This window comes from Gopherus flavomarginatus, chromosome 15 (genome assembly GCF_025201925.1).
Source record: "Gopherus flavomarginatus isolate rGopFla2 chromosome 15, rGopFla2.mat.asm, whole genome shotgun sequence".
NCBI lineage: Eukaryota > Metazoa > Chordata > Testudines > Testudinidae > Gopherus > Gopherus flavomarginatus.
Genome location: NC_066631.1, coordinates 25931861 through 25955728, shown reverse-complemented (window position 1 = coordinate 25955728; position 23868 = coordinate 25931861). Strand labels below are relative to the sequence as shown.

At 44.8% G+C, this 23868-nt stretch overlaps 2 protein-coding genes across 16 annotated transcripts in view; one reads left to right on the top strand and one right to left on the bottom strand.

Moving 5' to 3' along the window:
- Positions 1–260: 260 nt before the first annotated feature.
- ARL6IP4 (ADP ribosylation factor like GTPase 6 interacting protein 4) lies at positions 261–7523 on the top strand. 4 transcript variants are annotated; one of them, XM_050924413.1, is made up of 5 exons: positions 265–491; positions 1091–1420; positions 3336–3453; positions 5981–6050; positions 6396–7523. In XM_050924413.1, the coding sequence occupies exons 1-5, from the start codon at positions 299–301 to the stop codon at positions 6450–6452; spliced, it is 768 nt and encodes a 255-aa protein (XP_050780370.1). In that variant the 5' UTR covers positions 265–298; the 3' UTR covers positions 6453–7523. The 4 variants fall into 4 exon arrangements, with proteins under 4 accessions (XP_050780372.1, XP_050780370.1, XP_050780373.1 ...); XM_050924414.1 differs by having other exon boundaries at positions 291–501; XM_050924415.1 differs by lacking the exon at positions 6396–7523 and having other exon boundaries at positions 261–491; positions 5421–6050.
- A 1357-nt stretch (positions 7524–8880) lies between these two features.
- Positions 8881–23868, bottom strand: part of PITPNM2 (phosphatidylinositol transfer protein membrane associated 2) — a 195296-nt gene continuing 180308 nt past the window's right edge. For 11 of the 12 annotated variants that reach the window (XM_050924398.1, XM_050924406.1, XM_050924403.1 and 8 more), the window contains 7 exons: positions 21076–21192; positions 19817–19933; positions 19376–19524; positions 17888–18037; positions 17597–17780; positions 14171–14299; positions 8881–13526 (listed from right to left, as the gene is read on the bottom strand). In XM_050924398.1, coding sequence (XP_050780355.1) covers positions 13182–13526; positions 14171–14299; positions 17597–17780; positions 17888–18037; positions 19376–19524; positions 19817–19933; positions 21076–21192 — 1191 coding nt within the window. In that variant the 3' untranslated portion in view covers positions 8881–13181. Of the gene's footprint in view, positions 13527–14170; positions 14300–17596; positions 17781–17887; positions 18038–19375; positions 19525–19816; positions 19934–21075; positions 21193–23868 lie in introns of those variants that run through there. The other variant, XM_050924411.1, reaches the window with a different exon arrangement.

The following is a 23868-nucleotide window of genomic DNA, read 5'->3' as shown; positions in this document are numbered from 1 at the left end:
GCGCTGGCCCTATACAGCTGTACTAATACAGCTGTAACAACCAGCGCTGCAAAATTTTAGATGTAGACATGGCCTAATATAATACGCTGAACCTGTCTTCAGCAACTACTTAATGGACAAGCGTAAACAGGGTGCTTAACGAAGGCGGGCCTCCTAGTTATAGGTGGAGCAGAATGGGAATTGCTGTGTTTAGGGATACTGTGGGACAGTCTCATTAGATGGAATTAAGTTTCACTGTCCTTTATTATCACCACTAATGAAAGAAAAATCAATTGTTTAAATTAGGAATCAAAGCATAATGGTTCACAGCCAATCCAGAAAACGCTCCCGAAGCAGGAGTGAAAGCGAGTCTCAAAGCAGGCAGGACAAAAAGGATGAAAAGAAAAGAAGAAAAAGCAGTAAAGACTCAAAGAGGAGCAGCCTGTCTCCTCCAAGGAAGAAGGCATCCAGGTCTCACAGACGCAGGTCGAGCTCAGCATCTACTAAAGATGGTAAGGGCAGGTGAGGATGATAGCTACTGTTGAAGGCTGACTTCTCACATGGTTCTGGGAGCCACCGGGGGCATATGCACAGGGAGTGCCCTTGGGGGAATACACAGTGCTTAACTTTATACAATCATCTCAACACACACTTCATACCCATTACTCTTGTGTTCTGACATTTCTAGAGCCTTAACAATTTCCAGCATGCAGATCTTTCAGCATTGTGCCTGTCACAGCTCCATTCAGGCACCCCTCGCTGACCAGCCCTGTGAGGGAAATCCAAGCCTCTGGGTTGCGTAGTCCCAGGGTAGTATGAGTCTCGAGGGCCTGAATGGAGTCCAGCCCCTGCTCCAGTCTTGGGATATCTAGGCATGTAGGAGGGGTGCTGACTGGTAGCCCTCTCCCACTGTGATAATATAGAAGTATTAGCCCAGTGGGATTTTGCTGTGGCGTTAGTGTTTTGGTTTGTTCAGTCTTCTGAGCAACCTAACAAAGAACAAAGCCAGAACAGTGGACTGTTGCAGCTTGAAATGCAGAACGTGACAGACTCTTTGGCTGCCATGGAGCAAAAGTTCTCTCCAAACCACCCCCTTCTTAATGTGTTGCAGAGAAAAAGAAAGCCAAAGACAAGAAGAAGAGAAAGGCAAGTGCCTCCTCCTCTGAGACGACAAGTTCGTCTTCTGGGACTTCCTCCTCCTCCTCCTCCAGCTCCTCTTCAGAAGATTTGAGTGACAGTGAATCCAAATTGAAAAAGAGGAGGCACAGCAAGAAGAAACGAACAAAACAGAAAGACAAAAAGAGAAAGAAGAAAAAAAGAAAAAAGAAAACGAAGAAGAACTCAAAGGACCGGCCTAAAGAGAAGAGAGCCACGGTGGAAGGTGTGCCTGGCCCATCACTGGAACAATGGCAGAAAGAATCTTTGGTGGAACCTGGCCCAGGTAATGTTCTTGTTTCCAGGTTTAAAAAACTCACACTTGCCCATTTAGAGAGTAGAGAAGTGACATGCCATTTGAGAAAATCCATGCGACTCTCCCACTCATTAATGAAGCAGATTCTTTTAATGTCTCATCCAAGGATCATTAGAAATTGCATGATAAGGAACACTGGTCATGAACCCTGGATGCCTTTTCCCTCTTAATTTCAGTGGCCCAACTTGAGCAACCACGAGTAACATGAGGACCCAAATTGATGGTTTTGCTTGTAAGCTCGTTAAAATTGCCTCTGATCTGGGAACAAAAGCTGACAATGAAAGGGCATACCCACAAGCAATGAATTCATGAAGCACTTGGTATTGGCATTCAGTATGTGAAGCTGATAGTTCTCTGCATGTTCCTTTGCTCACATATGTAAAGCCATGAGGAAAGATAAGGAATGAACACAAATGTAGCGCTATCTCTTGAGACCAGGTCCTCTAGACAGTATCCACCACTGATTTAAGGTGCCCCCAGATCTTCCAGTGTATCTCATGGGTGAGCTGAGTGTGCAAGAAATACAAAACCAGGGGCCAAATTTTCAAAAACTGCCCAAGTCTCATTGAAACTCAGTGGGACTTCAAATACCTCAGTCACTTGGGTGTGTTGGAAAATTTTATCTCAGGCCTCAAATTTGAAATGTAAGGTCTATATGCTCCTTGAGTTTGTGACACTAAAAAAAGTAGATGAGGCTTTGATCCCTGAGCTGGAGACATACACAAATCCCTGTTTCAGTTCTTCTCAAAATCTATGATTTATTTGGAAAGATCTTGTTCATGTCAAACTATTATTTATCTCTTCTTTGTGTGTTATCTAGTCCTAGTGGGAACTCTCCTAAGTCTGTTATCAAAGCAGTAGGGGTTATAGTATGTGGCGTATGCTAGTGCTGAAAGAGGATTGGTTTTAACAATAGGTAGTAATTCAGTTTTAATGTGTGTGTAATTATATACATAAGGCGGGCAGGCCACAGTCTCAGTCCCAGAAGCAGACCAGGTGGTAAATGCATCTAGACAGAGGAATTGTAATGGAGCCACTGGGGGGGAAGGTGCTAACTTATGAAGGTTTGCTGATAAGGGAGGAATCCAAAACCACCTGCTTTGGATAAATGCATTTGGCCCAGCCTTCCCCTGGGATTTCCCCTCTTTGGTCTTAAAGATATTTACAAAGTATCTAAATCCTTCTTCCTGTTAAAAGGAAAGAGAGCGGATGAGGGGGATAAATAAGCAGAGGAGAATAGTATTTGAAAGGAAAATGTTCCAAGCAGAAGTGCTAGTAAGACGGTTTGCAAAGACAGGTGTAGGCTTAAATGTCTGTAGCGCAGCAAAGGAGTGGAACCCAGGATGCCTGGTTTCTAGTCCCATCTCTGCATTTGGACCAGTGGTGAGATTTTTAGAAGTGCTCAGCATTGGCCTAACTTTGTTCCCATTGAAGTCAATGGGAATTTTATCACTTGAGTTAAACAGGAGGAGTGTCAGACTAATGCCAAGTGCTTTTGAAAATCTCACCCAGTGTGGCTCTGGACAAATCACTTAGCTGTTCTGCAGGCCTCAGTTCACTTGTTAGAAACAAAGCTAGCAATACCCTCCTCAGAGGAGCAGCGTGAGGCTTAAATAGTTCAAGCTTTTTGGGGTAGGTGGCTCTTTGGAACTAGTGTTTTCAGCAGTGCACTGCACAGAGTGGTGCTCCATAATAACTGCGTCATGATCCTCTGGCAGAAGACAGACCTATGTGCACACATTCTTCTTCAAGTATCAGACATGCATCTGACGAAGTGGGTATTCACCCACGAAAACTCATGCTCCAGTACGTCTGTTAGTCTATAAGGTGCCACAGGACTCTTTGCTATTCTTATTCAAGGAGCTCATTGAGGTTTGCATTCTAGTTTTGACAGATGAACAAAAGTCCCGCATCCAGGCTATGAAACCAATGACAAAAGAAGAATGGGACGCAAGGCAAAGTGTCATCAGAAAAGTTGTGGACCCCGAAACGGGAAGAACAAGGTACGGTCCCATGGGTTAGAGAGTCCTGAAACAATAGCTGAGAAACAGTGCTGTTTGGGGGCATTTGGAGAGGCAGGATTTCCATCGTTACAATAATTCTAGGGATCTACAGAGCTAGTTGACTCATACCAGCTGAGGTGTAAGTGTAGTAGATAATGTTGAGCTAAATAATCATAGTTAGTTCAGCATGTCCACTAAGGGGTATATTTTAGGATGAATCACTTGTACCGCAGCAGGGCCCAAAAGGTGCTAGGTGCTGTACACTTACCTAGGAAGACACAGTCCCTGCCCCAAAAAGCTTACAATCCGCAAAGCTTCTGAACAGTGAACAGGAATTCACATCTTGTATTTAAACCAGTGAAACAATTTGGTTTCCTAGCAGTGTATGAGGCTGGCTGAAGAGTGGAGAGAGATGGGGCAGCAGAATCTTTTTAGGCTTTTCCAAAGAGAGGCAGAAGCATATGCCGGTTTAGCACCAGATCCTTGCTGTTTGTAAAAGCAGAGTTCTCACTAAATCCTTTTTACCTCCCCTCCAGCGGCGGTCACTCTCAGCAGCAAGCTCCTGAGCCTTCATTGTTACCTTGCCAGGCTCTTCGTGCGAAAGCTGAACACTGTGACCCATCAGGCTAGCCTGAGATTAAAGCTTTCAGGCCCAGACATAAAGGTAGAAATCACACTGGTCTCTGCTTCACTAGCAGAGATGCTCAGATCAAAGTACCAGGATTGAAAGAGGGACGGAGAAAAAGGCTTGCTGTGTTTAGACAGACAGGCTGAGACTATTCTTGTTAGAAAATCCCAGGTAAGGGTCTGATCCTGCCAGATGCTAAGCACCTCCTGTGTAGTGCTGCCTGCTCTCTGTTGTTACTGAAATCAGAGGGATTACAGAGCATGGACAGCCTCCCAGAGCTGAGTCCTTGATGGCCTGTGCTCAGTATGAGCTGTAGAATGCAGCCAAGAGCAGCAGCTATTTCAAGATCTGGCTGAAGCCCTGTTACCCAAGGTGGAGATCAGTTTCCCCAAAGTAAATGCAATTCTAAGATGTGATGTGGGGATAAAATCTGAACCAGGGGATCTGGCTGACAGTTCCGAGCTTTGTTGTTTTCTGACCTGTTAGACGTTGCTCCTTCGGTGGCAGCTGCTGTTTTGGATGCTTGCCTGTCAAGTCTGAAGCATCCAGTCCCTGTAATAGACAGATCCTCTGGCCAGAGGGGTTTATTTGCACAATTGGGGGCGACTGCCCCTCTGTTCTAGGGGCCCACAGGAGTAAAGGATTAGAAATGACCCTGTTTTCACTAAAGAGCATCTTCACTGCGAATAGAAAATATCACGCTGAAGGAAATTGTGTGTGGCAAGCCAGTTCTTAAAATAGAAGGCAGCTAGCAATGCTCAGGAAAGATGTTTGCATGAATGTCAGTTACCCTTAAGGCACATAATGAAAACAATTAAATTCCTCTTCTGCATTCAGAGGCTGAGCCCTGCCTATGATTCTGCTACTGGATTTGCTGGTTTGATACCATTCCCCTTCCCTCGCCCCACTGGGTCCTTTCCAGTTCTATTACCAAAGGTCAAATGCTCGTCCGATTACTAGATGATCCAGCAACTTTTATGAGCAGCTAGGGACTGGACTTAAACCTCTGCATTGCCCCTCCTCAGTCATAAAGGAAGCTGTCTGCACGTTAAATCTGAGAGTGGGAACAACCAACCCAGTTTCCCATTGCTGAGAAAATCCACACGCTGAGTTATAGGAAAATGGGAGATTCTTTTTCCTTAGCAAGCCTGGTAGGCTTGATGTGCAGCATGCCTGATCTCTAGGGAATGCTCAGTGTGGGGCTGGGGATTGCCTGAAGCCTGGCAGATCCTACCTCATGGGAATGCTGGGAGAGGAAGCTTGTTCCCAATACATTCACTACACGGCATCTTTTGAAGAAGCGTATTGAAGCAGGACCTTGTTGGTTTTAATTCTGCAGGCCGCATAATGGAAAAGGCTGCAAAGGCCATTTACCGAGGGTTGGCTAACGTCCGACTCAAGTGTTCTATAGTGGAGCCACCCTCATCTTTAAAACAGAGATGCCAGCGTTACACCAGTCAGTGGAGTTGCCCCAGGTTTACATCAGATTGTCAGAGCAGCACCTGGCCCAAGCCCCAGCATGTGATGAGCCTTTTTGCCACTGCGAAGCTGCCACCCTCCCAGAGATTGTGTGGGACGCCGGCTGCAGCCAGCCTGGGCTGGCAGAGGCCCTGGACTCCGTTCTAGAGCACATGCTCACACAGAAGGTGCCGCTGGTGTTACCCCTCAACAAGTCCAGCTTCTTGGATGTCTTCCGATGCAAAATACTGTCTCCCTCAGCATGAAACATTAGCCGTGTGGGCACGTGAGGGAGGTGATCTAGTCACTCCCTCAGTGGGGCCAGAACCCTCATTGCATGTCGCCTTCTGCTGCTGGGGAAACAAAACAATGTGTTGCTGACAGCTGGTAACTGGATGGCTGATAGACTTTACTGGTTGTTTTGATGTGTTTCTGTTACAGGCTTATTAAGGGAGATGGAGAAGTACTAGAAGAAATTGTCACCAAAGAAAGACACAAAGAGATTAACAAGGTAGACGGTCTTTGTACTGAAGACACATTTTGGAGCCAGCAAGGCCCTAAGCTGGGTTTGTAAAGCAGAAAACATGGGCTAGTGGCTAGAACGCAGGCCTGGGGGCAGGAGAGCTGAGTTCTGCTGACTCGTTGCGTGGCCTTCGGGAAATTGCAGGCTCTCTCTTGGCTTTTCTCATCTGTCAAACAGGGATAATAAATCCTGCCTAGCCAGGATGGAAGTGGGTTTGACCACTCACATTGGCAGAGGCCTTTCAGCCTCTCGCAGGTAGGTGGTATGGAAGCACCGAGCATGATTCTTTGGGAAGACTGGCCGCTAAGTGCCTGTTTGTCTGTTCCTTCACAGCAAGCCACCCGAGGAGACAGCCTGGCCTTCCAAATGAGGACAGGGATGCTTCAGTGACAGTCCAGATGTCAAGTACATCAGGAAAGGTGGTTTTCTTGTTCTGCTCCCTGAGACACTAATCTGCAAAGCAGACAGCTCCCCGTTCTCCCTGCGCTGACAAGATGTGTGTGTGACACAGCAGGATCTTTACCCTTTGCACATGTCCTGTTCTGCTGGGTCCATCGATCGCCTGGAGGAGGGAGTGACTTTGATGGCACCTCCCCCTTAGCCACAGCTTCTCTCCTGCCAATCCATGCAAAGTCCTTAAGACCTGGCCAACATTGCTCTCAACTTGGTCGCTTTCTGAGACTCAATCCACTGCTGCTCAGTGATTGAGCAAGTGATTGTCAGGCAGTGAGAATCCCACCAGGGAGCTCATGGTGCCGTCAGCACAACAAGGCTGAGTCCCCGGAGAAGACAAACCGACCCAGTTAACACCACATTATCTTTAATACACTTCCTTGATGGTGATTCAGATTCCAAGCTCTAAGGCAAATGCCCAGGTACCAGGTGGACACAACCCCGCTGATACTGGGGTGACTGCCACAGTGCTCCCCTGAAATGAGGCCACCTTCAATCATTTTTCTTCACATGTGGTTGCTATGTGCCTGCTCTTTGAATGACTATTTGCCCTGCATTTACTTCAGTGTTTGGTTGGACAGAGACACGTTCATACATTGCCCCAGCTTTGTGCAGGCTGCAGCATTAGGGCCACATCCTGCAAGGTGCCTGCTCTCAGTGAGCCAGTGAGCGGTGAAGGCACTTGCCATGGTACAGGTTCAAGCTAATTAGCACTGGCTCCCCTGATGGCAGGCTGCAGTGGGAGCTCAGCTGCTGTACCTGCCTGTGGGTTAAGTGTAATGGGCAGGGGTTTGCTCAGCCTTGCGCATGTCCCTGCACCAAAGCGATGCCCCTTCCTTGCTCTTTGTCTCTTGCCACCCTACGGAAGTGCAAGGGGCAGGTTTGGTTTGTTAGTGAAATTGGCCTTTCAGAAGCAGAGGAGCCCAGGAAAACTCAGTCTTCTGACACCCCACCCCCCTTTAACATGGTGAATCTGAAAACTAGTAAAAAATAAACTGGTTAAATCAATCCAGCAGCCCAAGTTGTTGTTTTATGTGCCAGTGTGAATGGACGACAGTTATACAAACCAGTCCGTCGCAGGGGGACAGGCAAGATCTTTGTGTGTGTGTGTGTGTGTGTGTGTTTGGGCTAATACCCAAAGCTTTGCAGTGAATGCTTGTCTCATCCTCTGCACCCAGTGGCTTGCTAAGAAAAGCAGAGTAGGTCAGAGGTTTGACCTTATGCTACCAAAGCTGAGCAGCTACAGCTAGCGAAATGCAAGACCTAGAAAGTACCACACTGACTCCCCCTAGAGACGCCTGTTTTATCTGCCTACCTTGGTGACTTAGTAGTTTCCTTGGTCCCTTTACTCCACCCTATTGAACGGATCCCACTGCAGACTTCTTCAGTCATTCATTTGGGTCTGATGCCTGTTGGTGGAAAGTCTTGTTCTGAGCTATAAAATCACTGCCTGTTTGTTTAAAAAAAATTGTCCTTCTGTATGGTTTGAACTAGTTTTCGTGTGCCACTTTTCTAGCCTCAGAAAAGGACTGGAGGTGTTTGACTGTGGGAGGCTGATCACCTATATAAGGATTCAGCTAGTCTGCTGGCAGGTCTCCTGTCAATGCCTCTTCCTTTTCCCTTTAATGCAGGCCTCCTCCTCTAGTAGCTGGGGATTAGGCACATGGCTCAGATGGAGACAACTCACTTCCCTTTTATAAAGGAGCCAGTTATGGCACAAACCTCCCTGGGCCCAGACATTTAACAGGGAGGACACTCACAGCAGCCAGGCTGAGAGGGGGACAAGCCCTGGACAAACAGGTGGGTGTCGAAGGGGGGCTGAGCCAGGCAAATCTCTGCCTGTACTGAACAGCAGAGGGTGCAGGTCTCTTGAGCCTCCCCCTTTGGAAGGGTCAGGGTAAGGCAGCAGTGCTGACAGCAGGTGGTGTGTGGGAATGAGAGGCGGCCTCTGACTTAGGCTTTATGGATAGTGCATTTCCCCAGCTGCACTTACTGGCAGCCAGTTCAAGTGAAGCACTCACTCACGTGCTGTTGGGTGTCTCTGTTCTCCACTCTCACACTCCCCTGTCGTTGATTCACTTACTGCATCCCATCATTTCACTCACACACTGGCTGTAGAACATCTGCAGTTCAGAGCACCATGTGCTTGTAATTGTCTCTCTTTTCCATTTGCCTCGTATCAATGTTTGCACCCCCTGTATTTTTCTGCTCAGCAGTATACGTCTTTGCCATCTTTTTCTTTGGCATCTAATCCCAGTGGACACTTCCATTAAACCGGCTCATTTTCAGTTCCCAATTCCTAGCTTTTGTGATGCATTAACTGTTAGTTTGTACGTAAGTCACCAAAAGAAGCAGACACAGAAAGTAGCCTTCCCGTTTCTTTAATCTGTGTAATGTACAAAGATACTGTACACAAAGCACACCCAGGCATTAGAACAATGCACTAACAGCAAGGAGGAGAAGGAAGTTGCACAGTAGTTATGGTTTGTTACATACAAGCAAACAGATCTTAACAGTATTTCACACACACACAATAATACACAAAATGAAAACCAGGAAGCAGCAGACTCGGGTCAACTCTCATTCCCTGGTGGGGTGCAGGTGTGTCTGTCAAATTAAGCCATGATGTAGTTTCCCCCCATCTGTATCCCTAAAAGATTTTTTTATAAATAAAATAGAACATTATTGAATATAAAATTGACAGTCAAGGATATCAATATCCAGGGTTTTCATACAAGGAGAGGGAGAAAAATGTAAGGCTTCTAGAACTAATAGGAAAATGCAGCAAAGGTGAAGATACCTGAAGAGCAGGGGCTACTACAAGATGTGCAGGTTGCTTGTGGGAAGAGCAGTTTGTTAGTAACCCTTTGGTTAGCTATTGGTTTTCATTGAACGTATTTTCTAACACCAGACACAGGGTTTTTGGTATTCAAATTTTCCTTTTTAATAATTTATCAAAAGAAGAAAATAAGGAATTAAAGTGACAGTTTGGATTAAAAAAAGAGACTGGAAAGGGACAGTGTCAGGTTTCTGTCCAATGTTCAGATGACAGAAAAGCTGCTTTTTAGGAAGAAGAAAAAAAAATCAGATCCACATAAATGTTTCCATGAATGTTTAATTTCAGTGGAAAGAGATGTTGTTTTTAAAACCCCAATAAATAAATCTCTCTGTCCAGTGCTTGCAATATAAACATGTGCTGAGTGCATGAGAACCAGGAAGTGATCGTTACCAGAACCAACTCGTCTGTTTTCCTTGGCCAAGCTGATGAATGCAAAAAGGAACTAACTAGCACAACAGTGAAAAGTATAACCAACTTTTAATAGTCCTTCTGTTTCAAACAACTCAGAACTGTTATTTGTAACAAAGGTAAATAAGGCCTTTAACCTGACAGTGCCCCTTTACTAAGAAAGGAAAATACATTCAGCTTTCCTTAACTGTATCCCAAAGGAGCCTCTTTTGTGCATTTGGAAAGAGATTTTGTTTCAAGTGCACCACTCCCTAGAACATTTCAGAGCAGTTTATAAACAGAGTTAAACTATTGCTATTGTTCTTAGAAGGACAGAGTAATATACAGATCCTCTCTTCAGACAGACAAGAAGACAGGAACGTATGAGAAGAGAGAGTCCCAGTGTACTTGTATGGGTGAAAAAAACCTATCCCCATATTTCATGTTAACATATGGCCACATCATGGGATATTATTGCAGTGATGAACAAAGATTCTACACTACCATTGTTTCTCTATATGGATTCTTACAATGGAAACAGATGGGGGAGAAGTTGGAAAATCCAAGAAGCTTAACAAAGGGTCAGGACACAGGTGCTATGATTGTCAGTCTCACTGATTATTATTGGTTTTAAAATACGGAGTGATGGAGAGGTGATTATAATATTGCACTTCTGCGGTCATTGACAGTTACATTAAACTTGGTCCATAAAATAATTGCTTTGTACATAATGCCTGAAACAAAAAAGCTACATTTTAATATTAATAATCTCTGAAGGTTCTGTTCCCTCCAGACACTTTTTCTCTACATAAAATAAATAACTTTCACTTTGTATATACCCACTTTTGTTTTTTTTAACATTTACATTATCCTCAGTTTTACACTATCTACACACAAGAAAATGTTAACATCTCATTTGCATTTTGAAAAAAAATGTACACGTCATGCCTTGGTTTGTGGACTCTTCTTTCAGAGTAAGATTGAACTTTGTAAAGGCCATATCCAAATTTGCAAATACGCTTTGTGATCATGGTTTGGATACTTTACAGAATGGACTGTGGCTTGCTTCTAAGTCAGATGGCAACAGTTTGGTACAATATTCAACTAGCAAAAAGCTACGACACAATTCACATTTTTACCGAGTAGCTTTGGATATACATTCAAGGAAACTAGGCTGAATCAGCAGAAAGGGAAGTAATTTTTTCAGTAGTAAAAATCTGTAGGTATGTTCTGTAATACGATAATTATCAAAGATGAATGGCGCAGTAGTTTGCAATGAGGCTATCTAAGAGTAAGTGAGATGCACTGTGTTTGTGGGTGGATCTGTTAAAGCTCCATCACCCTGGACATTCTCAGTAGTTGAACACTGTCCTCTTTCTATCACTGCAGGGATAGAGCACACATTCTAAATTAATTTTGAAACTTGAGGTTTAAGCAGTAGTCATGAAATAGATTTCTGATGTGTGGATGAGTTATGTCTGCCTACTGCAGGTCTGAGCCAGTTAGAGCAGTGTTCACAGTGCTGTGCGTCTCGGTGCAGGAGTGCTGCACTTGGTACTGAAACAGTTCATAAAATGAAGCAGACAGTCTAAAAAATCTGTTATAAATAAGATCCTTGTAAGTAGAAAGTGATATAAACATAGTATATTGTGGTGGAGGAGAGCAGCATAATACTTAGCCAATGAATGTGCTATGAATATAAAATCTTCATGTGAAATAGGCAGGTGGGAGCCCCAAATATCCCAGTGTGAAGATTTCCCATACTCCAGTTGGGTGTGTGCAAGAAGGAAACTCTGCCCTTCACCGAGGCTGGAAATTCAGAAATCCTGGCTAGTTTGACCTGGGAGGGGGCAGGGCTAAGGGGCTTTCAGGCAACCCCTCTATTCTAGGCACTGTTCTCCTCTGCTCCTCCTTAAATTATGTTTTTCACCTTTGAATACCTTGTGGCTGACAATCTCCTCTTCCGCAGTGGTCAGTAGGGTGTGCTAGCAAGCAACCCAGCACACTGTCCTGCCGACTGGAAATGTCACCTCTGCAATGCTCCCAGACCCTGGCATGCTCAGTGCAAGAGAGATTTTCAAGTCATGGCAGCGCACCAAACCATCAGCTCAGACACATCCACAGAAAGAGAGGCTAGGAAAATTAAGATATGGCCTTTTCTTGTGCAACTTGTTTGGCACACTTCCTTACGATCTCCTTACTGTTGGAAAAACTTCTGCACAAATTTATATATATAGTATATATATGTATATATATACACACACCCTGGCTTAGTAATATTTAATTGTCATGCACTACAAATGATTAGGTGTAGCTACATGAGATGGTAACAGGTCTCCATTCTAAAAATGATCAGTGCAAAAACAATGAGGTGTTACAGTTGAATAACTACAGTTAAAAGAAGCAAGTCTAATTCCCATGAAAGCTGTTACTGATATCGGAGAGAACCTGGGAAGAAGAAATGTCTCTGAGTTGGGGATAGTGGTGAAATATTTGGACTCCGCATTTTGATGACAGGAAATGCAGTGTAATCTAGCTGTTGAGTACTTTCAGACACTTGCAAATATATATGGTGGTTAGTTTCTGAAATAATATACAGCAGTAATACTTGGAGAACTATACAGTAAAGTAAGTGACTGATGTTTTTAACAGCTAAAAAAAACTCCTTGTTTTTTTGGAATAGCTTAATGCATTAAATTCCATCACCTTTCAAAATGTTTAAAACAAAAACAAAAAACTAACGACCCCACTTTCTAGAGCATCAAACTGCTGACATATGGCTCCTACCAACAGCAGTTGATACTTCGTTAATGCCTTGCTGATATACATCCTCCTGGGTACAAAGTGGATAAATTCTAAGCTCTCTGTACATGTAAAACATTTGATTACCTCACCCAGTGCAGAAGCCGTCTCTCCTTTCAGCCTCTCTAAACCTTGGAAATGACATACTTAGTTTAAAAACACAAAAAAGAACTGGTATCCAGCAGTCTCTTTCAGTCTGGCTAATGGAATAACCCAAGTGAAAGGTTTGACCAGACGACTTCTCTTTTCACCTCATGGCACTGAGGATCACACTCAGTCACGTGTATCTGATTGATGGCTAAGAAGGTGAGGGAGGCACATATTTACAGTCACTAAACCTGGATAAGAAAAGGAGGCAGAAGAGAGCATGGTCTTGATCTGGAAACTGATTGTTTTCCCCCTTGGTTCCTTAATCTCAAATGGTTTTTCAGGCTGGTGCTCTGCAAATCCAACATGCCATTTTAAGGCCTGCACATTCCATGTGGAAAATACACCAGCTTTTCCTCCTAGCATACCATGTTGTTGTTAGAGAGTAGCACCATTTTTACCCTTCCAGCTCACGCTGCTGGCCTTGTCCTTTATTCCTTCTGTTTCTCCTCTGGTGGCTGTGGCCGACTGTCACTGGCTCCTGGCTGGCTCTACTTCTGACCTGAAGTGCCAGATTCCAGTTTTGAGGCTGTGCTCCGGCCCCAGCACCCCGTGGCAATGCTCATGCTTCTTTGGCTACGCTCCCGCTCTCTCTCCCTATCGCCGTCTGACTGGCTCTGCGTTCGTTCAGGTCTGTGGCTGGCATTCCCACTCGTCCCTGGGGGCTGTGAGGAGATGGTACGTAGCAAATGGTTCCTCTTGCGCAGGAAATCTGGCTGGCTGGGGAGAACAAAGCTGCCTTTTCTCAGTGCCATCCGGGTCGTGTTTTTGGCAGGCCGGGAGCGATGGTTATACTCCAGCTGGGCAAGGTGGGCTGCGTACCCCTCAGTAATGAACTGTGAAACAATAGGTCAGGGGGGTTTACAGGACACAGTCAACTTGAAATCAAGCAATTAAAAAAAGATGGAGTCACAGTCAGTTCGGATCCCACATCTACCTTTAAGTCCCTCTACCAATTGTGGGTTGACAATCACTTTCCTAAATGTTTCTTTCCCCTGTTGCTTTGTGGCAATCCCACAAAAACAGCAGAGGGAACTGACTGGGGAGGCAACTGACAGTGACATATGGTGCTGTCACACACAAAAAGGAAACTAGCTCTACAGAGATCTCCCCCCTTCTGATCTTCCGCTTTACTCAGCCTATGTAACAGCAGGGACAAGTTCAGACAAAAGGGGGATTTTTAAGTGGACAGGACTTCATTTAAAAAAATAATCTAATCATATAACACTACAAAACACAAGGCAGTGGAACAGCAACTGGTATTTTCAGTCCATTATTTCCATAGTGGTGATGCTTAAAAGCAAGGAACCCTCACACCTCTCAGAGAGATGCGGAGGGATCCTGGTGTGTGGGAACTTCCTCTTTACAAAATAGTCTGACCTTGCTTCTGGTGAAGTCAGTGTCTGAACTCCCACTGACTCCAGTAGGGGCAACATCAGCCACTTGAGTGTTCTACAAATGAAATAACCTAGATTCCTACCTGACACTGGTGCTGTAATTTCTTGGTTGGTCGGCCAACAATATAGATGTGCGTGGGTGGCAAACTAATGGCGCTGTAGACCGAAATATCCTTAGTGGATCCGTATGCGGCGTGGATCCTCATGTGTAGCTGTGGGAAGAGGAAACAAGTTGATGCTATGACACTGCTCAGCACGCTTGGCTTTTTCACCACGATTGTGGGACTATCCAGTCTACAGTGCACTGCAGAGTTACGGACTAATTAACCAACAGCAGTGCTGAAGGTTTGTACTATAGGCCGATTACTGTTCTAGCTGTACTGCAGAATACAAGGGCAGAATGAAGTTAGGAACTACAGTAGGAACGTAGCTATGTTTACCTAACATCCTTTCTTTGTGTGGCAGGCTCCACAGCTCTGTTCCAAGGCTTTTTATACACTGTAGCCAGAAGGGAGCATTTTTCAATATATTCAGTAACTATTTACATGAAGAATTCCCTTCCACTGAGAGACCGCCGCATGCAACACTGGTTTGGAGGCTGGGTTAGCCAGACTGCATCCCTAATGTTGTTGGATTTTGAGGCAGTTTAGACAGACAACTATGCATATCACCTTGCATGATGCACTGGATTTTTCTACCCATAAGTAGTTACTGATCTGTTCACACAGAGCAAACGATTTCATTTAGCCAGACATTTGAGAAGATCATTTTGCAGCTGTGGAGGTGGAATAAAACTGGTGGGACGCTGCAGGGGGAGGTGCTTATCCTGCATGGACCCATCTGGGTCTGCCTGCAGAGCTGCAAGCTGGCCCAAGACCCACTGCAGCAAATCTGTGAACCTCAGTGCCCTCTGGAAAGGCAGATTTCCAACAAGGGATAATAACAAGGGGGTTCCAAAGACAGCTCACTCTTGACATTTTGGACTTAGATTTCAAGTTAGAGGCTGATTCCAACAGTCATTGCACTCAGTATTTAATGATGGGCTTTTGTTTTGTCAAGGTGGAGGGAGAATAAGGCACAGTGGCTCTAGAATAACGGACATTGTTTCACTATACTACACAATGGCATATCTGATCCAGTGGGCTAGATAACTTTGGGATCACCAAGGTGGCCCCATTAAGTAGCCCTGATTTAACACTGAAATAAAGGGGAAATTTGAACAACCTAGGTCTAAGACATGATAAAAGCCTATCAGTTACCGGGCTGAAATATGACACTATGGAAATCTGTCCAAAGATTCACTTCGCAGACACATTGACATCAGAGATCGAAAAGCCCTGACAGTGACATCTGCTCCAATCCCAGAGGCCAGTGTAGAATCAATCCCCTCAACATATTTTCTAGTATTCAGCCCAGTCCAGTTTTAAATGGCACAAGCTAGAAAGCTTCCACCACTTCCCCCAGACACTGTTCCTACAAGTAGATCTCCTGGCCAGGAAGTTTTTCTGGTATTCAGCTTAAATGTTTGCATTCGTAATTCTTTGAAGCCACTCCTAGTTACATCCCTAAATCACTCCTTTCCCTCCTTGCAATTAACACCCGCCTCATGCAGTAGACATTTAGCACGTCCCATTCTGAGCATCCTATACCCAAACTGCAGATACAGTGTATGCTCTTGTGATCTTTCCTCCAGCTCGCTGATCATTCTTGTTGCTTTTTTCTGCTCTCTCTCGACTCAGGTGATGTATGCAGTATGACCTTGGGGGGATCCCCATAGGCGAAGAGCGCACAGTGCTAGTCTTTAAAAACAGGGGCTATGCAGTAGGTTTTATTTTGCACTTCATTCTTCACCCTCTATAACAACCTTTTGGATTGACTGGGTTTAACTGCATGCAGTAAAGTTGGTGCCTTTCTACTGCTTTTGCATTTATTACACTGTCTGGTCTCCTTGGCACCAACAGCCTCTATAAAACTTGCTGGTTAATTTCCATGCTGAGTGAGAGCCAGATCTTGTGAGGGGAACATTTGAATGGGGTTGTGGATACTCTGAGCCTTGCAGAGTAGGGAGTACAAACCAAGAAGTTAACTCCTATTTACTTGTTTGGTTGTGCACCTGCTACCAAGAGTATGCACAGCCTTTGCTTGAGAGAGGCAAAGTGATCTCATGGTTAGAGCAGAAAACTGGGTTCTAAGCCTGGCTCGTCAGATGATCCTCTCTGTGATGGGCAACTCAGCTCTGTGTCTCAGGTTCTCTCTCTGTAAAAGGGGGAAAATATTTACCTACATCAGAGGTGTTATGATGGATGGTTGATCGATAGCAATAAAGTGCTTTGAGATCCTCCAAGGGAAGGCACTGTAGCAGTGACATATCATATCAGTTGGCTGCTGCCGGGCAAACTCACATGTTCTGATATGCCTGACAACATTAACATCTTAGCAAGGGATGGACTGAAGTCCTGCCACCTCTTGTGACATTCACTGATCTGTCAAAGGCCCTCTCTAGCTGCTCTGCTATCACTTGAACCAGCAGTTTCTTCCCATCACTACATGCATCACCCTAAACTACTCTAATTCTTACCAACCCAAAGCAGAGAGAGATGGAGACCTAGAGGTCTTCTTAAGCCCTGCAAAGCACTGCCAGGGCAGGCCAGTCTTCAAAAGATAAAGGAAATTATATGGCACTTCTATAGAACCCTGCATCCAAGGATCAAAAAGGACTTCACTAATATTCAACTACAAGAGGAATTTAGGGAGACCAAATGTAACTATCTCAACTGACAACAAGGTGAACAAGCCTTCTCTTGCAAAAAGTGCCAAGGGATTTCTAATGAGCACTCTGGTTTTGTTTCATCTAAAGGATGGTATGCACCATGAGAGGGCATTCATTCATTACTGTATGGCAGAAGATCCCCCACCCTCAATCCTGCCTGGATGTTCTTAAAGGTCTCTCATCCAAGTGCTAATCTGGCCCAACTCTCCAAGTAGAGATGAGTCCACCCCAAGCCCCTGAACTGGAACTTTGGATCAGAACTTGGCATCTATATAATGGACCTCACCCAAACCCTAGATCTTAATGTTCACAAACATGGAGATTCCAGTCCAAATTTTCAGATAACGGGCTATTTGGATTTGGCCCAATATGGAGACAGGCTTGAATTCTGGGTTTTGGTCGGCTGCAGGTCGCAATCTCTTTGACAGCCCTCTATCTATAAGGTATCCAGAAATGCACTAAGCAGGTGGGGAAAAAGCACAATCATCATGATTCCCTCTATGGCAACAGGCATTTAGTAATGGAAGCAGCAAGGATTGCAGCACAGTGCAGAATGGAGCGAACACATTTTAACTGCATAGGCACCTTTGTGGAGTTAGAAAATAAAAGAAAAGGGGAGGTGGGGGGGGCTAAAAATAAAATGAACGCAGGTTAATCTCCAACTGCAGGTCAGGACTTGAAGCCAGGTCAAGTGGATGAACCCTCACTTTGCTCACATCTCAGTACAGCCCATGCTTACGTCCGTAATGAGGGTTTTCAGGAAGTTGGCCTTGTGCCGCAGTGGGTCATGGACAAGCCCATCACAGAAAGAGACTATCCCATGGGGGAAATTGTGCTGTGCTAACCATGCCACCACCCTTTGCTTCTGCATATCAGGTCGGCCTGTGACATAGATAATGAGGTAGCCAAGGTCTTGCCAGTGCCTGGTGGGGAAAAAAGCAACAGTGTATTATGGACCTATATTTGAGGTAGGGTTAAAATATTCATTTAATACAAAAGCCTTTCCCCAGCCCTCTCCCCTGCCACTGACCTTACAACATCAACTGCACCAGCTCTGACTTTGGGGTCACTACCCATTATAGACACACTGGCTGCAAAGGAACCATCAATGCTGAAGACCACAAATTCCGTCCCCTTAGGTAGAATGGTGATATAGCTGTCTGCATATGTGTGGTCACCCCTACAAGGAAAGGAATAGGGGGTTAAAAACAGTGGACAAACCTGGCTGAGAGATTAAAGCTACACGACCCATTTGCAATGCCAATTCACAAGCATACACTAAACGACCTGGGAATGCAGAATTAAGGGTCAGATCCTGCCATCACGTCACATACACAATTCTGCTACGGCCCTACACTTCCTGCTGTGTCTTAAGGGTTAGATCGTCTCAGCTGATGTAAATCAACACAGATCCACTCATTTCAGAGTTACTCTGATTTATAACAGCTGCAGATATGGCCTGTTGTGTCTGTATCTCAGCACATGTGGTAGAGAAGACTATCACTGATCTGATAAAGGAAGGAAAGTCTTATGGGTAAGGCACTGGAATAAGACTCAGGAGATACTGCTTCTGTTCCTGACTTGGCAAGTCATCTTTCTGTGCCTCAGTTACCCACGTGTCAAATGGATGATGCTACTGACTTCCTACCTGGCAGCATTATTGGAGGATAAAGGGACAGATTTTTAAAGGTATTTAGGCACCTAAATGTGCAGATAGCTGCCGAGTGGGAGTTTCAAAAGCACCTAACCCCACTCAGAGGCAGTGCAGGGCCTTTCCTCAATGGTAGTTGGGCACTTATGAAAATCACACCAGGTGCCTATTAAATATCTGCCCCAAAGTCATTAATGATACTACAGCGAGAAGCCCCACAGAAAATGCCTATATGTTAGATGAACAGAATTACAGTGACTTGGACTAGCGTTGTGGGGGGCTCCAGCTTCAGTATGTTTCCATGTCTCTAGAGCAGATTTGTTCAGTTCACCAATGACAAGATGCTTTTTGGCGCTGCCCACTCTGAAAGCTGGTGATCAGTCAAGCTAGAGATTTTCTGCATTGTGCATCATCACTCATAACAAAGGCTCTGCTCTTAGGGGAATGTGGGCGAGTGCAAGTTAACAGTCTTCAAGGTGCGCTCAGCTGTGCAGCTCCACTGAAAACAATGAAGTTGCACGTCTGACAGCAATTGGAACTCGGTTAACAATGCTGTTGATGAGGCAGGAGGCAGAACCGAATACAGCTCTTTTTCCCATCACTGGTGCTGCAGGGTAACAAGAGTAAAATTGTTTTGTCCATCAAGCCAGCAGATCAGACTCTGATGATACAATAGGGAGAAGAGCGGTTGACAAGAACATGCCACTTTTTAAACACAGTCACTTTTCAGGTAGAATTGCACTTGACCAGTTAACATTTATATGGATTTTCTGTCATGCAATCAGAATAACTGAGACGTGTCTACAGTCTTTTTCAGAGGGTCCTGTCAAACTGGGGTCTAAGCCAAATGAGCCTAAATCTCAGCACCTGACCACCATCCTGATGGGATATACGCCAATCCCCAGACGCTTGTTCTCAGGGATAACGTAGGAAATCCGGCCACTGCTGTTGCTGATTTCGGTGTCAAAGTAAATCCACTCTCCAGATGGTGGCTGGGTCATGATGTGAATGTCCACCTGGGAGGCAAAGGAGGTTCAGGACTAAGGAACTATTAAATAACCTTGATACTAGACAGGATCCTAACCTGGTTCTGAACATGGCGTCCGCCAATCTCTCTCTAGTGTATTGCAATAGATAGGCTGGGCAGGGGAGGCTCTTAGTGGACACAGGCAAAGGTGCTTGATTGTGCAGGTAATTGGACAGTTCTCTCTTTTAATGTTTATAGATACAAAAGGAGCATTGGCCAGCAACTACTACTGCCTACATCTTTTGCTATTTAGGGGCAATGCACAACTAAGACAAATGTACCTTTTCCCCGGTGAGTGTGACCATGTCTAATGGCCCATACATAAACCTTCCTGTTAAGGTCTGGGGTCCGTCTTCATTAGCGATGGCATCATTTATTCTGTGGTTGGCTGTGACATTCTGCAGACGTCAAGGGAAAAACACAGAATAAACCTAGTTAGATTCCCAGCAGAACCTCATGGCTAAGGCAGAGTTTATAGGGAAAGTTGCTATAGTGATAATAATGCCAAACACATGGACAACCAGTTTTTGGAGGAGTAATTTTCTTCTTATCCCATCCTCTCTCCCCCTACACTATTATATATCTATATTAAACACCACACATTTTTAAGGAAAAAAAAAGTATTGTACATTTAAGACAAGACTTTTAAAGGGCCTTCTGCACTTGGTCTCCTTTTTAGCTATAGTAATTTATGGGCACATGATTTGCACCCACCATCAATTGTGGGTGTGGAGCCTAATGTATTTTGCCAAGCAGCTGATGTCTGGGTGCAGTTAATTATCTAGTCATCTAAATGGTAGAATTTGCACCTATAATTAATTGATCCTGGGCATTATTTTAGAAGGGGCCTCTACTTGGTTTCACTGTTGCCACCCCTAACAGGCAAAATTTGAGTCTGCAAAAATTACAGGTGTCCTTTGTGGACCTTCATGCATGCATATGCCATGATATCACACAATGATACTGTCACTCGCTAGTAATACTACTCCAGATCCTTTGGTCACAAATACTGTATAGTCAGTGACACAGAACACCTTGAAAATCTGATCCCTTGTGGTGCAAAATTCTGTATGTTGCACCTTCAGATTAGGAGGCAAAATGACTGTCATCAGGAGTCTACTGACATTATTACTGGCTAAACAAACTTCCTGCTCATGGAAATCAGAAAAGCTTCTTATCCTCTAGATTAAGAGCTCCAGGGAATGATAGTTACTGTACAGACAATTCAGGACACCAGGCTTTGAAACAATTCTGTCTCCTTTCTTGACCTATAGCCAATACTTAGTATTTTATATGAAGGAGACCTTATGGCAGAGAGTGTCTATCTCTTCCAGAAATCCATAACTGGGATATCTCACTGACATACGATTACTGCAATGCAATCTCTCCAGCCCCATGGAATTGTGCTGTTCATGGGCAGTAACAGAGTTGTACCCATATTGGTTAACTTTAAAATTGTTCTTATTACAGGCCCACATTCAGCCAAATCATGTTTAACAGTAGTTTCCCTTGGGAAGACATGTCATAGAAACACTATTACCCTTAGCTTAACATGCGTCCTCTTGCGCAGCCACTTCTCCCTCGGCTTTGAAGGAGTGAATACAGAGACCTCCTTTCCATCCAGTTCCAGAATGCTGGAGTTTTCGTGTCTCATCACCTAAGGAAAGAGCAGCCCCCATCAGCAACTCATGACGCACCTGGGCTAAAACTCAAGAGCTGCAGGAATTTCACAGTGAATGCACCCGCTGCAGCTTTAGCATTTATTCCTCTCTGCTGTGTTTGCAAAGCATGTGATGGAATCGCAGCATTTGCTGGGCAGGCAGCTTTATAGAATTTTGCTTGCAGGAAATTTGCACCGTTAGCCTACAAGATTTTTCTGGCCGTCCCATAACTGTACGATGTAAGTGATCTTCAGAGCCAGGAAAGATTGTTGCCAGAGCTGAGTAAATATCAAGTGGGATGAAGCTATAAAAGGGAACCTTAGACTGAGATGATAAGTAGGCACACAGGAGGGCAAGTATGAAAGAGTTTATTGGTGAAGCATGGTTAGGACTAGAATGAGAGAGAGATGAAAAGGAAGCCGAGGGAAGCTAGAAAAGGCTGAAGAGACAGTGAAATGAGTCTGGGAAGAGTTAAGGAACAGAAAGAACGATAGGGGAGTTTAACAAGCTCAGTACAAAATGGAGCAAATGCAATGAAGCACAGAAGCTGATCACAGATACACAACTGCTAGGCTGCTAGTGTAACTCTCTTGGCTTCGCTGGGCTTATACAAGAGATGGATTTCGTCCCAGACGTTTAATTAACATAAACTGAGAGGCTGTGGCACCCCAGACCCTGCTACTTCCTTGAGACCATGTCCAAAAAGATGCCCTTGGAAAATGCTCATTCAGCAAACACTGCAGGAGAAGAACTTTGGCACTCAGGTACTTATAGAAAACTGCCTCTTCTCTAGGGAATCCTACAGTTTGCAGCCACCATCTTGCCTGACTATGCTCCAGCCTTGCCTGCCTTCTTGCCAGGTCCTTAAGTCATATACGCGTTTCCAGTCATTATCTGCTTGCCATTTCAGTAATTCAGATCCAGCTCTACTTGTTCTGACTGTGCTCGCTTGTCTGCATGTGTCATTTCCTTGGGCTTGTTCATCAGATGTATTCTCATCATCCCCTCCAGAGCTACTAAGTCTGCCCTTAACTGCACTGCGCAAGCTAGACCCTGCGAGGTCTAAGATCCCAGCAGGCTTCCTGATTGGGCTGGAGTCAATCCCAGTTGCCTGTCATTCAGTGTTTCTATTTAAATACATTGCACATGGCGTTCTCCTGTCTTGCTTCTTGTACTCCTCTCACTTTGATGAAGACATTAGGTATTAGGCCAAGTTCAGTACTGGGCCAGCAGTGCTGTGATGTAGGAGACCAGTTCAGGAGAGGAATGGGGCTCTGGCTGTCTGGGTCCATGGAGAAGTCCATGTCATGTTCCTGCACTGGAATGGGGACATGCAGACTGATACAATGAGATATGCAAAGTGTGCAACAATTTCCTATGGTAAGCTCACTATCAACCTTCGGGGACATCTGCCGGCTGGACCAAATGGCAGAGGGAAATGGGGTCATGTCCTGGGTTCACACTGCAGCTAGACTGTTCTTAGGACAGTTCCAGAAGACTGGGCAGAGAGATTGCACGGCGATTGCATGGAGCATTTTGAGTTGTACTATGATCAGATGGGTTGTTTTCCAATTTTTTTCCAGGCCATGCAAAGATTGAAAGGGGCTCTGTCAAGTGAATAAACATATTTTAAAACCTCACACATTCCCTTATGTGTTACCATTTGCCCCATGTAGATTAAAACTGAAGCAATCTGATAGGCCAGTTTACTTTGCCGAATTTAGACTGTTTGTTTCATTTTTCCATTTCATTCATAGCAAAACTAAACTGGTCAGTTTCACCTCCTGGTTCTCCTAATCCATCTGCCCCACCTCCACCTCACCCCCAATGCTGCTGGGAATGAAAAGCTAAGGGGATGAATAAAATAATGGCCTTCACTGATGAAAAGTTTAAATCATGAAAATGTTTCTGATCATATTTGGGTTTATTTGTTTACGTTTTGGGCTTAAATCTACTTGCAAGCTTCCTTTTAACTTTGTCCGGAATGCCTTTCAATGAGGATAAAAATCATGTCCCTGTTATTAGCTTTCCAGTGCTGGCATTCTAGGCTTTTGAACAGAGGGAAGGAGGCACAGGGCCTTAGAAGAATAGGCAGAGGGTGGGGATTGAGAAAGATAATGCTCTAAAAGCAGAGGTGGGGCAATGGAGAGAGACAAGGCTAAATAAACAGCACTGCAGAGGCAGCCGCTGCTGAGCTCCAAGGGCTTTGAATGGATGGCAAGGATATATTTCATGCCACAAGATGTAAAGTCACACACTGCCTTACACAACATGTTTTTGTTGCATTCTGAGTAACTATTTCTAGAACAGAATATTTTGTGTGTTAGACTCTTTAACGCTCTGACACACACACACACACACACACACACACACACACACACACACACACACACACACACACACACACACACACACGTACGTTTCCTTCCTGCAGCCGTTTAGGCAAAGGTCCACACTGGAGTTTACTGTTCAAAATGAGGAGACACGGCATGTGAGTGCAGCACTGGCCCACTGGCTTGGAAACCAGAGACAGGGCAGGGAGTAAAGGGTCGAGATCGATTAATACTAGGATACGGCAGCCACCAGTGCTAACATCCCTGTTGTTATGGAACCGAACGACAAACTTGGATGACAGCAATGAAAAAGAGTGCCAATAGAGGACTATAAATAAC